We start from the raw sequence: 14,284 nt of genomic DNA on the forward strand, positions 1-14,284 counted from the left end.
TAAGTAAGAAGAGTGGACAGTGTTGTTGTTGGTTAACTTTTGCCCTTGTCAGTACTGTTTTTCCCCTTTCCCTGTACGGACTCCTCTTAGGTCCCGACTAACTGTTTTAAAATCAGACATCATACACTGTCCAAATGAATGAGAGAGAAAGACCATAATAGTGGTGCACACTCAACTTTATTGATGTACAGTATTGTAAATAACCTTTTTCTGAAACAGCATCCAAGAAAAGAGTTTTTCACCACAGTATATCAGGAGTGCAAGTACCAATAGCTGCTCTATACCTTGATTGTTATGGGGAACTCTTTCGTAGTTACATTACTGTATACAATGCTGTTGCCACCCAAAGAGGGCACGCCAGTTAAAGTGAGGGGATGCATTGAACAGTCCTCAGAGGAAATTGGATTTGAAGTATATAGAAAGTATTTTTTTAATATATATATATAAACATATCATCTGGCCTCATTACAATAAACACTTAATTACAGTAAGTAAATCTACAAAAACGTACACTCCAACTCTAAAACCTAGAATACCTGGAATATTTACCTGTGATACAAACAAATTAATTTACAAAATAGTAATACTGAACAATGGAATAATGTGTTTCAGTAGTTTGCCATGCGCACCCTGTACATTGGCTTGTGATTGTTCATTAAGATTTATACACGTCTGTTGGAAGATATTGTAAAGTCAAGTTCTGATATATCGAGAGTAGGTTTGAAAAAATAGAGAGGATGGAGTTTGAGACTAGCTGATGATACACTGAACTGAAAATAAATTAGGTAACAATAAATTAGGTAACATAATGTCCAATATTATACATTTCAATACATTTAAGTGGACTGAAAAGCACAAACTACAGTACCCTCAGACGTCACAAGCCCTAGATAGAAATGCTCTAAATAAACAGTGCATTCATTTCTGACAGACAGCTGGGCTGAGCAGGAAGAGATGCTGCTTCGTGAAAGATAGGGAAGCGTCACATTTATTCACACCAAATCCATGATATCTAAGGCCTTGGATTGCTCGTAAAAATGCACTATCCAACTGTCAATTCTCTTCATGCACACACACAGATGTATTGTATAGGATATGTGTGTGTGTGTGTGTGTGTGTGTGTGTGTGTGTGTGTGTGTGTGTGTGCGTGTGCGTGTGCGGGTGCGTGTGCGTGTGCGTGTGTGTGTACACATTGTGCTCACTGCCTAACAAATGGAAGAATTGCTGCTCACTTTGTAGAAACAGAGAGGAACTGCAGTACAATTGTATAAAATTGCTCTATGTCCTTCACATGTAACATGTTTTTCTTCACCACAACAAAAGTCTCTATCCTCAACTAAAGCTCAGATTACCGTACATACAAACCCATGGAATGTTGCTCCATTGCAAGGTCGTACAAATGCAAAGGCAGTATTATGTTGTAACATTTGGTCCATCATTGTACTGTGCCTTGAGTAAAAACCCTTGAAGAATCTCCAAGAAATATTATGCTGCAACACAAAAAACATACACCTGTGTCTCACCAACTGTTCACTTGAGAATCAAAACATGTGCATTTGTCTCTGATTTTGCATGAACATCTACTTTTTATCCCTGAAAAGATCACCATCTACAACAACACTGTGCCTCTCCGTCCATGTACAGTCTCACAACAACATCAGTCTCACTGTGCTGTCCAAGCATTCCGCCTTTAGAGAAATGAGAGAAAGAGACAGAAATGAGATGTCCCTAGGTAGAGGGTATGTCTATGGTATGAAGGTAGATCTACCTTCATACGTCCTCAGCCCTGATGATCTTGTAGGTGATCCAGTAGAAGATGTTGAAGAGGAGGAAGGCCAGAGGGAAGGCTGCTCTGGAGACCGTGTCGATCCTCTTCGCCCGGTCCACAAACTTCTTCTTCAGGGTGTCTATGTCTTTGGGGGTGGGTGGTGTGGGGGCAGGGAGCGGGGCAGCGTTTTTAACGGCGGTCCCATCCTTCATCTGCAGACACTGAGTCATGCCGTAACCCGAGAAATCCCTCGTGTCTTCATCCTGCTGGTGAATCAAAACATTGACCAGGCAATACTAAGGGGGTAACCTCTTTGCTCAATTGAGAGAAAGAATAACTAGAGTTACACACACACACACACACACACACACACACACACACACGCACACGCACACACACACACACACACACACACACACACACACACACACACACACACACACACACACACACACACACACACACATACACACACCCACTCATGCTCTTTTCTCTTCTCGTAGGCCCATGGCACAGGTATTGTACCCTTATCTGACCCTATGCCTACAGCCATAATATTTAGGAGCTTAATGAACAATAAATATACAGCTGAATGTCTCTCAGTTATTACTCCCACTGTCAGCAAAAACAGACATTAAATGACATACTTTCTGAAAAATGGCAAACTAGAAGAACCCTCATCAAGTTATTGACCTAAATGATTATTGAGCACATACAGTGTTTGTTTTCAAACAACAGACAATCTTATATTTTGGACTATTTTTTGGTATTCATCAATGTCGTTAAAGACTTATTTTTGATGTCTCGTGAGATTTATTCAAATAAGCCTGGATTTTTTAATAAGTCTCGCGAGATTTATCAGAATAAGCCTGGATTTTCCTTTAGCGACATTGATGGAATACCCCCCTGGTGCGGTAAGACAGTTGAACTAAGCTCATGAGGTATTTTTTGGTTATATTCTTATATTCTAAGAACCAGTGGCTCTATATCATTCATTTAAAAGTCAGAAAATGGATGTACCAATCCCAGATTGCCAATTTAAAAAGACGCCTTTCAAATAGTTCAGACACTTGTGCAACATACACTTTGCAGTTAGCATTCCAGAGGGACTACGCCTGAAGACTACGGTGTTTACCTTGTGGTTCCGCCTCTGTCTTCGCCTCAAGCGAAGGAACTCCTTCTGTTGCCTGGAGACAAAGTTCACCCCAGCATATTCCAGAAGGGCAGCGAATACAAAGAGGAGACAGACTGCCATCCATATATCAATGGCTTTCACATAGGATACCTGGGTAACGGGCAGACAAACAAAGATACACGGTTACTCTATTCACTGAATTTGATTCAAAACATACAGTTGTGTGAAGTATATAATTGTTGAATTTATGACATGGCATACGATCATCAATATGTTTGGTGTGAGTTTGGAAATAGGGGACAACATACAGTGGTGGAAATAAGTACAACACACCAACAATTTTTTTTATTCAACATATTTTCATTGAAGCTATTCACTATGACATTTAGACCAGACATTGGTATTAACTCGTTACAACTACACAGTTTAAGAAATTGTAACATTTCAATCCATAAAAAAGTTATGTGCAGTAAAGTGGAATGACACAGGATAAAAGCATTGAACACAATAAGAAAAGCATTCAATCAGCTTTTGCCACTAATGAGTTCTCCTACCTGTGCTAATTAGAATCAGCTGGGTTAGTGCATGTTGGTGGGTAAGTACTTCCACTCTTTGAAAAAGGGTTTCACACCTCTGAATGTAAGTAAACTAATTATTTGTCACCAAGCTTTCCTGCACGAAACATCTCATGATGGGTAGAGACAAAGAGCTCTCCCAAGACTCTTCGCAAAACAAGATTGTTGAGCAGTATAGTAATGTCAATGGTTACTGACTTGATTTTTAAACTCCTAAATGTTACTATAAGCACCATTGGGGCCATTATTCACAAGTGGAAGGAACAGGAAAGTTATTCAGAAGAGTAGCCCAGGAGCCAAGGACCACTCAAGCAGAGCTCCAGAAAGATCTGCAAGTTCACAATTCTTCACCCAGTCACTGGTCATCTCTCCCTTGACTACTGCAACGCAATGGCCGGGCTCCCCGCCTCCACTATCAGACCTTTGCAGCTCATCCAGAATGCTGCAGCCTGTCTGGTGTTCAACCTCCCTAAATTCTCTCATGTTACCCCCCTCCTTTGCACACTTCACTGGCTCTCGATAACAGCTCGCATCAGATTCAAGACCCTGGTGCTCGCCTACCAGGCAGCAAAAGGGACAGTCGCTGCCTACCTGCAAGCAATGGTCACCCCCCAAACTTCAGCCCGTTCATTCCCCTCCTCCACCTCTGATGGCCGACTGGCCCCACCACCTCAACGCCAACGCGGCAGTCACGCTTCCTGGTCACGTCTCTTCACTACACTGGATCCCCGCTGGTGGAACGAGCTTGTTTGTAGAAGAAATGGCTCTGCATATGATCCTAAAAATAACTACAGTAAAGTTTGGAGGTGGAAGCATTATGGTATGGGGCTGTTTCTATTGACATGGTACTGGTGGAATCCAAATTATCGAAGGGAAGATGGATGGAGTTATGTACCAGAACGTTCTTGAGAAGAATTTGTTGCCATCCACCAGGATGATGAGGATGAGACGCAAGTGGATCTTCCAGCAAGACATCGATAGTGTTGGACTAGCTTAGTCAATCAATTGCCAGACTTAAATCCAATAGAACATTTGTGCAAGGAACTGAAGATCCAGATTCACCCGCAGGCCCACCGGAATCTTCAAAATGTAAGGATTGTCTGTGTTGAAGAATGGGACAAAATCCCACCTGATCACTGTGAGAGATTAGGTTTGTTTGTACAGGAAGCATCTTGAAGCTGTCATTGGAAACAAAGGCTTCTCCACCAAGTATGAAATACATTTCAGTTAACATGTTCAATACTTTCCTGTGTCGAATACAAGAATAGAATGGTTTTTTTATTCTGAAATATACGTAATATGTATTAAGTATATACTGTACACATCTCAGCAATGACAGTTGGATTTGTAAAGTGTTCTTCATACAGAACAAACAATAGAAAACGTAAAATAAGCCTTCTGCATATACTCTACAAAGGCCACAAGACCTCATCACAGGCAATGTTCTCCCTGGCAGAGGGGAAAGTATCGCCTGGCATGACGAATCCAGCCTTGATATACTTCAGATATATTTCAACACAGGAGAGCTCACCTTTGGCCCTTTTATTGCTAAAGCTATGATTGCTAATCCAAATGCAATAGGTGTTTGCCCATATGAGGAGTGTGATTGTGTGATTTGTGGTTTGATTTTAGCATTCTGAATGGTAGTGTTTTCCATGTGAACACAAGGAAGATTGTGCCAAATGTAGAAAATTGTATTTTGTGTTTTGTTGTCTGTGTGGTTTAGAGTGGCAAAATGAATGATAAGCAAGAAATGTGTTTGTCATTGTGAAGAATTGGTGTGAGATAAAATACACCTGTTTCAGATGTTGGTCATTGTGTTTGAGGTTTGAATGTTAGTGTTAAAGCGGTAGAGAAAAACTGTAATCTATTTATTTGCTAAGGAGGAGAGATGGAGCCTCAGCTCCAGAGGATGCTGTCCTATTCATCACTGAATGACCCCGTCTCTGTCTCTCAAAGTGACAGGTAATTTGCATGGTGAGAAAACAACTCACATTTTTTGAGTGCACTTAAGGCACTATTGTGCTTTTGTTGTTGGGAGGCTCTCAGAGACCTCCCTCTAAATATTTATCAGTGTGCGGGCCTTTCATGTAGGCCTCTCTGACGAGGCCGTGCCCTCACTGGTCATGTGCAGGCCAACGAGTGGGAGAGTGATAGATCTTCAAGAGATGACTCACACTGCCTGTTCGTCTCTCTCGACGTGTGACTACCTATTTAGCGCGTGTTTGAAGCCGCCGCTGTATATCCACTGCCATTTCAGTTAGTCATACAGTATGTTATGCACTTCAACAGAGAAGTGTTGCTATTGTAATGTAAAATCTATAGTCAATACAATGTTCAATAATGAAACGTTTCATAGATTCCTCTGTTTTACAACTTATTGATTCTGAATAATATATTTCATATACAAGTAATATTCATTGATGTTTTCATTGTAGAAATACCCACCTTTTGTTGGACACTTGAATCCATTCTTCAAAAAACTCAGCTCAAATCTAGTATGTGTGGAGGCCTCATAGACATATCTACATTTGGTGAGTTCAACAGTAGCTGATCACCTATGACTCACGAGTAGAGAATGGAGGATTCATTGAGCTTCACACAGCCCATCAAGATTGTCAAGTCATCCTGTTAAGATGAGACCGAGAGGCGTACTGTACCTTTGGAAGGGAGGCTCTGGAGCCCGAGCTCTGGGTTGTCATGGTGAGCACGGTGGTGATGCCCAGGGCCACTCTGGCAGGTGCGGCGTCCATGTTGATCCAGAAGGAGACCCAGGAGAGGATGACGATGAGGAGGCTGGGGATGTACATCTGGATCAGGTAGTAACCCATCTGTCTCTCCAGGCGGAACTTCACCTCAATACAGGTGAATTTGCCTGCAAAACAAAACACAAAGAAAACATGTCAGATACTGGACTCAGACATATGAAGTGAAAGAGGTAATTGCACTGAACAGTTTGTGTTCTCTGACCAGTGTTGTAGCTTTTGGTGCAGTAGCCCAGCTCCTTCTCATCTCGCATGAGGAACTGGGGCAGAGTCAGCCCATCTGCCACCTGTACAGCACCCTTTTCCAGCCACTCAAAGATCAGATCGTTCATGGTGTATCCAACTGCGGAACAAATGAATACAGCAAAAAAACAGGTCAGATATCATAGCATTGAAAAAGCATTTTAGAAACAATATGTAAGCGGCAATTCTATGTTGGAATCAGTGGAAAGAAACGCACAACTCTCCAGCTGCATTGTACAGGTTTGCCGGTCCATGGGAAAGTTCTTCAGATCCATTGGACAGGATAGAATGAGAGTCAACCTTAGAGGAATACACATGTAAGAGTTATTTAAAAACCCTAAGCATACATTTCCCAAGAAGGTACATAAATACAGTACACAGTAAATTAGAAATACATCTAATCATCATGTTGTATGTCTTTCCTAGGGCAATGTTCCGTTCAATACAATGCAAGTTAAAATAGTGTGTACAATCGTTTATAATGTCCACACAATGTTACTACTCCCATAGTTTTTGTTTTCATTGAGACCCCATGCTTTTCCTGCCTGTGAATGCTCCATCTCTCGTTCTCCTCGGAGAGAACCTCCCACACAGCATGTGGGATCCCCTTCAGCAGGTTCCTATCACACTTTCATTACTGAGGGTTATTGTCTCTGAGATGCATTGTCGTCTCCAGTCTGCTCTCTCTCTCATCTTTCCCATGAATGGGCCGAGCGACTATACACCTTTCATCTCCCCCACAGCCCCCTGCCTCCCTCCACACCTGGGCTCCACTCAGCCCCAATCTGCTCTCCAAATGGAGCCCAAATTGATCTGCATGATACCTCTGCCTCACACAGAAAACGCACTGCTATGTGTGACTGAAGTGATATTGAAAAAGAAAATGAAATGTATTTTCCTATCTTGTAGTGCAGATTTGCACCCAAATATACAGCTTATTTTGAGAGAGAGATAGAGAGAGAGAGAGAGGGCTATATCTTTTTTTTTGCCATATCCCATCAACAAAGGGTTGAGTCGTTTTGAAGTAGTTCCATCTTATTGATCCTTTGCAATGCTAGGCAAATATATTGACTTGAAGCAACTACCCAAGAAAATGAATACATGAGTTCCTGTATTTTCATTGTGCTCCACTGGACACATTATTACCATCTTTGAGGCAAGGTTATCTGTTTAACCTCTGGAAGCTCTGTCATTAGACTACTCTTCCTGTCGCTACTTTATGTTGAGATAGTAAAACATTTATTAATTTAGTTTTATTTGGTTAGATTAGCTTTGAAATTAATAAATAGAATGTAAGTTATCAGATAGCATTGCTTGCATCATTTAGTATCTTTTAGTGTCATCTAGTTACTTTTTATAAAAAAAATAAAAATACATCGCCTGCCCCAAATTGTATAATTGAGATTGTAATACATCCTCCTCTAGGAGATATGCAGCGATCTGAGAGTCACTGGGTTTTGGCATGCAGTGGAAAAGTCAAAGAACATATAAGATCAGAGGAATTCAATATGATATCTTGGGAAGTTCCATAGGATTCCTGTGTAAAGCTGTAGTATGGAAACTCCACATGGAGACTATCACAGTGCTGGAGTGCTGGAGGGTGGAATGCTGCTAAAGTAGATTTCGGACAGTCTGATGAAATATCGCTGGATATTCATTTTGTTCATTGTTTGGATGTTTTGGATCATGATACTTCAAACATGAAATGTTCAAGCTATAGTACATGCACGTATCATGCCTAGTAATAGAGGTGTATCCCATATCAAGCTGTTTTTCTGTAAGGCCCATACAGAAAAACAAATACACTGTATCTAATATGTGTATTACCAATGCATGGCACAAATCTCACCTGATACTGTAGAGGACATTCCCGTCTTTGAAGATTCGCAGTAGCTTGTTGTCTGTGGTGACATCATGGAAGTTGGCACCTTTCTCATTGGCAAAGAAGAGGTCAGGTTTCCAGATGGAATCCAACATGGAGGGATCCAGATCCAGAGAGTCGTCAGGGTATTTGCTGTACGCCAGCCGTGGGTCATTCCACTTCTGCCGCAGGAAGATGTTCACTCTGTAGTCCTGGGGAAAAGGTGATCAGCTTGACTAATGCTTTACTTTCACATGACCATTCCCATCAATAAGTACTGTACTGCACTTTTTCTAATATACTGTATAGTATATGGATTTCTAACACATTCAGAACTGTAAAGCCTTTAATATATTGTATAGTAGAATAACATCTTCCACTTATTTAGGCCAAATGTCTGCCTTTTGTTTAAATCAAAGTGACATACAAAGTGACATATTACCCAAAGGCATTTGTCACCATGAAACTCACTTGGCATGGTACTAATTACTCTATTAGTCATCATTTCTAATATAAAATATCAATCCTTCCACTTACAGTATACAGTATGTCCCACTTCCACTTACAGTATATGTCCCACTTCCACAATTATTACTGCTGCTAATGTTGCTAATGATGACCAATAGAGGCATTGTAAAAATGGGTCTGGGGGGAGCATTTACTGTAATATGATAAAAAATAACATGAATGACAGGCAATACATGTATTTTTCAAAGTTGAAAGTTGCATGAAAGTATACGTTTCTAAATCACCACACACCATCATCTAAAATCCGAACAGTGTACTGTTGAAACAGTACACAGACAGTTAACAATTAAGAGTAAAGCTAATAAAGAAAATGTTTTTTAGAGGAGCCTAATACAATTTGACATATACATACAGTACATTTGACTTTAGTTGTTGCACCTTATCTCTCTATAAACGGAGCTGAAGTGCCGTACTGGGAGATAGATGATGTTTCGGTGAATAAATGGTTGACTAAGAAAGTCCATTGGAATTTGAAGATGCAGTTAGTATTGAAACGTGCAGGTTTCAAGAAGCTCAGTTGATGAACAGATCAACAGATGAACAGATCTTTAATGAGGTGCCTTTTCTTGCCCTCTCAGATCATACCTACTCTGTAAACAACAGTATATTGGCGGTTCCAAATGAGTGTCTGTGTAAAAACATACTCAATAGTTGTGAGCATTATGTCAAAAAAAATGGCTCCGCTGTTGATGAACATTGGCAAACCTTGTTTATATATTACAAGAATTTGAGCCTTTAATTGACAAAGTTCTGACTAATTATGAATGTCTTGATTCAATAGCTATTGAATGAGATCCAATGTGGAATCCCAGGTTTGATATTGTTTACCCCTTGGGCAGTTGACTGTCTTCAGACATTAGACCAATCAATCTGTTTCTATCACAGCCCCTAAGCCCTCACACCTACAGGTATTGGCTGCAATTAAAGTGAATAATTTGCTGGCATTCGCTGTGTGAATTATTAAAACAGAACTAATCTAACACATGCACAGGAAATGTCATGGGAATAGCAATGCGAAATTGGCTTGGGTATTATGGGAAACATATTTGATTCAATTGTGATGCTCAGTGTCTGCTAGCTACCTTCCTCCTGGACCCGCCAATAGACTAGGTGGGTGAAATGTGAATAAGTAAAACAGACAGAAAAATAAAAAACATCCAAAAATTCAAGAAAACGATTTGTTCATGTACAAGTACAGACATTGGATGGTTCTTATGGTCTTAACTCCAGAGCAAAGCGCAAGGCTGTTCGAACATGGGCAATTACAATCCCCAACTCACCATTGTAGTTTCTGCTATAGAACCAAAGCTGTTGATAAATATGTTGCAGCTAACATTAACTGGTGAACCTGCAGGATGGACGATAAATAACACATTTATACGTTGGACAGGGCAGAAATTAATCAAGACGCATGAGGACTTACCATGGTTGTCTCTGTGACAGAGCCGAAACTGTTGATAAAAATATTGCATGACACGTTTACAGGGGGACCTGTGAAATGGAATGAGAATGAGGTGACAAGAAAAAGTCAAACAGTTTAATCTCTAATCATCTTCTTCTGTATCTGCAAAGGGTGCTTTGGGAAATAGAAGTTCAGATACACTACAAATCAGTACACTCCAAAAATATGTTGGATGTAAGCTGGTTTTAATTAGTTGTGACAGCATGCCACTGTGTTTCATACACATTTCTCTGAATAGATTGCATCAACATAATACAAGGTGTTTCTTTTTCTTCTCCAGAAGCACCCCATGCAGATCATAGGGCTACAGGCAAGTCATTCACCATAGGGATACTGGCAAGTCATTCACCAGACATCTGTCTGGTAATAAGAGCAAGTGGAAATGACATGATAAGCTCAAATATTACAACAAACAATACGGCTTATGGCATGAAATGTTTTTCTGGATGAACTGAAGAACAGTTAAAAACAGCTATTTATACTATCAAAATGGAATTAATTGGGAGTTGGCATGGTCACACACGCACACACACACACACACACACACACACACACACACGCACGCGCGCGCGCACGCACGCACACACACACACACACACACACACGCACGCACGCACACACACACACACACACACACACACACACACACACACACACACACACACACACACATTGAACTCATGTTGTATGTCATCTGCTTTAGAGAGTACACTTGGTCATGCATTTTGTACGACATAGTAAATCCTAGAAAAAGTCCCCAAGTAGGGCAAGGTCATCAACTTTCAAATTATGTGTCATACATTGAAATCTGAAAACAGTTGAAGAAGATATGCACATTGAATGTTGGTACACCTCAAACCAAATACCGGAAAAATCACTCTGAATCAAAATTGTTTACAAGCCATGTATCACTAACCCAGTATACTAGTATACCAATATATACCATACACAATGTATTTAGTGATTCTAAAACTTGTTTGTTATATTGAGTGGGCTCTTCAACACTTAAACCTTCGTAATATAAAAAATGACATTTTTGGTCATTTGTGTGGCTTGAGAATTGCCGGCATGCAAACCATTTCACCAGACCGTGTCAGATTTTAGTCCACAGAGTCCTCTGAAGTGAGATCTCCAAGCAAGCACAGACGTTTTTTTTTTTACCCTTTATAGTAGAAGCAAATCTTGGTCCCTTTGTGTTTAGTGAAGTTGCCCTTCCCCTGTGCTTTCTTCATTAATATTGCATGGGACTTGGTATTAATATTTGCCTCTGTTCGTAGTCGGGCAGCGGCATTTGCCGTCAGTAGCAGAAAAATGTAACTGAATAACTCCTAACAACAACCTCAGCAGGCAAATGTAGGTCACATTCAACAGAACTGCTGGATTCAGTTGTTTCAGAAAATAATGAGCAGGTTGTGGGTGATAATGATAGTTTATCAACTCAATCAGTGTGTACATGTTGAGTGTGTACATCCTTGTACCTATCGGTGTGCAAAGTATATACAGTATATGTACTGTACTACAGTACATGGATATGGGTTAAGTACATGGGTGTATACTGTATGTGTACTGTATGTATATAGGGACTCATGACTCATTAGACTGAAATAACTTAACCACAATAGACTGGAAATCACTAACGCACAAGGTCCAGCAAAATGTTCTGTGCCCAGATATTTCCATAATCCATGACATTTTATCTCAATTACTGGTCCCCACAACTCCAGCTTGTTTCCATACCAATGGAAATACCATACCCTTAAAAATGCTAACCAGCATAAAACAGACAGACACGTCTTCCCCTCAACTTCAGCCCATTTCTGAGATCTTGCCTACATTTGGTTCCTGTTCTCCCAGATGAAACAGATACAGTAGATCTGGGTCAGTGTTTCTGGGTTGAAACCGAGCCTTGCTGACCAATCTCTTTGCCTGTGAGAGCCTGTGTTTACTCTGTACTATCTGACAGCGGCCCTCGGATAGGCGGCCCTCTCCGGTATGGTTCCCGCTCCCCGGTCTCCCTCCCCACCTGACCCAGTCTGGGGTGTGCTGTGCCTGCCTGAGCCTGAGCCCCAGGGTGTTCCCCCTCCTCACTCAGCTCCAACACAGTGACAGATGCTGTGTCTCTCCCCAGCATCACAACACACCAACAGAGGAACTCAGCAGCCTGCAGCCTAGCCAGGGGGGCTCCCATCTGTCATCTGTGCTGTCACCGTGGCACCACTGTCTGTTTGGAGCGCTGATCTGCGACCTGGCTCCTCATTGTTGTTGTTATCCAGTTTCCAATACTATTGGTGTTTAATGGAGCTGATGGCTTCTATTTGATTGACAGCTATCATAGCTATCTAAGAAGTATGTAGGGTATTATGATGCTAGGGAGAGATATATAACTGTCTGATGTTTATTCCTGGTCTGAGCCCTTCAGGTTCATACCGCCTCACATAATTCCCATCATTCCTAAAGGGATGATCATGTCACTGTCTACCGCTGTGATTGATAACCATTCTTCATCAAAACGTCTGTTGTTGCCAAGGGGCCAGTTTTGTCAATAGACAAGCTGAGAATTCATTGTTTATAATCTGTTGTATTGACTGTTGTGGGGGTGTTCAACCAAGGAATGTTCATCTTAATAATATATATGGGATGTACATCCTTTGGTTAAGTAGATTTATCCTGCTATTTTAAGATACGTGTGAGGTAAAGATGGTAATAGAAGGAAATCAAAACCAACCTTTGAAGTTAGGTCTTATACGTGCATCATAACCAGATGTTCGACCCATCAATGAGTCCAGAAAGTCAGAGGGAGACTTTGAGGAGGGATGCTCCATGGCACCCACAACCCTGTAGAGAAAGAAAAGACCACCATCCTGCTCATTCAGAAGCATATATATAGGCAATATCTTGAGGTTACACTTCTCCATTTGGATTCCACCAAACAAGACCATGGTTTCCTTATGAATAGGCTGTAAAGTAATTAAAGACAGAGACACACAAATGTAGCCTATCACATGAAATTAGTAGATTAGGAAAGATTCAAAAAAGAGAATGAAAACACTTAAATCATTTAATTTAATTTCAGGCTATTGACTCTGTAACTGTGTCCCTCTATGCATCCTACTGTAGGCCTACACACTTCAGAGAAAATCAACGCAATTTATATAATTTCGTGTTTCAAATATCTTTTGACAACGCCCACAGATGGGTATGGGTATAGCGTAAGTGATTAACTTGGGAAAATAACATTGTCCTACATGTACTGCAACTAAAGTGTCACGTTTCTTATTATTTGCTATCAATCTGAAGAAAATGGCATTTCTTACAGAAGTTCACATTTACGGTGCCACTTTCAAAGCGCATGTAGCCTAGTAGCTATTCATGAACTATGAGTTTTATGTTACACACATTATACATTTCGACCCTGAGAGAAAGCAGTGTTAACCCCTTTTGTCTACTGAATATAAGTTTAGTAATTGATATGTTCCATCAATAACACATGTCCACACAGCGAACTTAGGAAGGGGTTGATACAAAATTATTTAAAACTTTGTTTTAGATGGTAATTTACTTTGCTTTATGCGAGCTTTGCACAGACGTTCGATCTTCCAAAAACATCCAAATCTATAGCATAACATTTCAAATGTTTTCAGATTTAATTAGGAAAATAAGCCCCCACATACCTGAAGCTGATGGTCTCCATTAAACATGCAAATAAAGCTGTCAAGACTTTGATAAAGGGGCGATTCATTCCTCTGGCTTTTTTTTTATTTCCTCACTTCTTTATTTCTTCCATATGTGAATGTTGGTCAAACACACAATCCAAACAGCAATATCGTTTTCTTTCTGACCAAAGCGCAGTTGGGTGTTCTGGTGGCACACGGGGAATACGCAGAAGGCATTCCAGTCCGTAGGATCATAGTTTAGTTTGATGAAACACTGAATCCCAGGTGGAGTAG

The 14,284-nt window shown here is 40.6% G+C and overlaps 1 protein-coding gene across 1 annotated transcript; it reads right to left on the reverse strand.

Annotated features, from left to right (window-relative positions):
• Window positions 1-1,770: 1,770 nt before the first annotated feature.
• glra2 (glycine receptor, alpha 2) lies at window positions 1,771-14,076 on the reverse strand (the record flags this gene model as incomplete). The annotated part of the gene is made up of 9 exons (XM_080536128.1): window positions 1,771-2,031; window positions 2,904-3,053; window positions 6,139-6,353; window positions 6,449-6,586; window positions 6,704-6,786; window positions 8,336-8,559; window positions 10,156-10,223; window positions 13,063-13,172; window positions 14,009-14,076. The coding sequence occupies 9 exons, from the start codon at window positions 14,074-14,076 to the stop codon at window positions 1,771-1,773; spliced, it is 1,317 nt and encodes a 438-aa protein (XP_080392254.1).
• Window positions 14,077-14,284: the final 208 nt, after the last annotated feature.

The sequence above is a fragment of the Nansenia antarctica genome, assembly GCF_963989245.1.
Source record: "Nansenia antarctica genome assembly, chromosome: 7".
In the NCBI taxonomy this organism is placed as follows: domain Eukaryota; kingdom Metazoa; phylum Chordata; class Actinopteri; order Argentiniformes; family Microstomatidae; genus Nansenia; species Nansenia antarctica.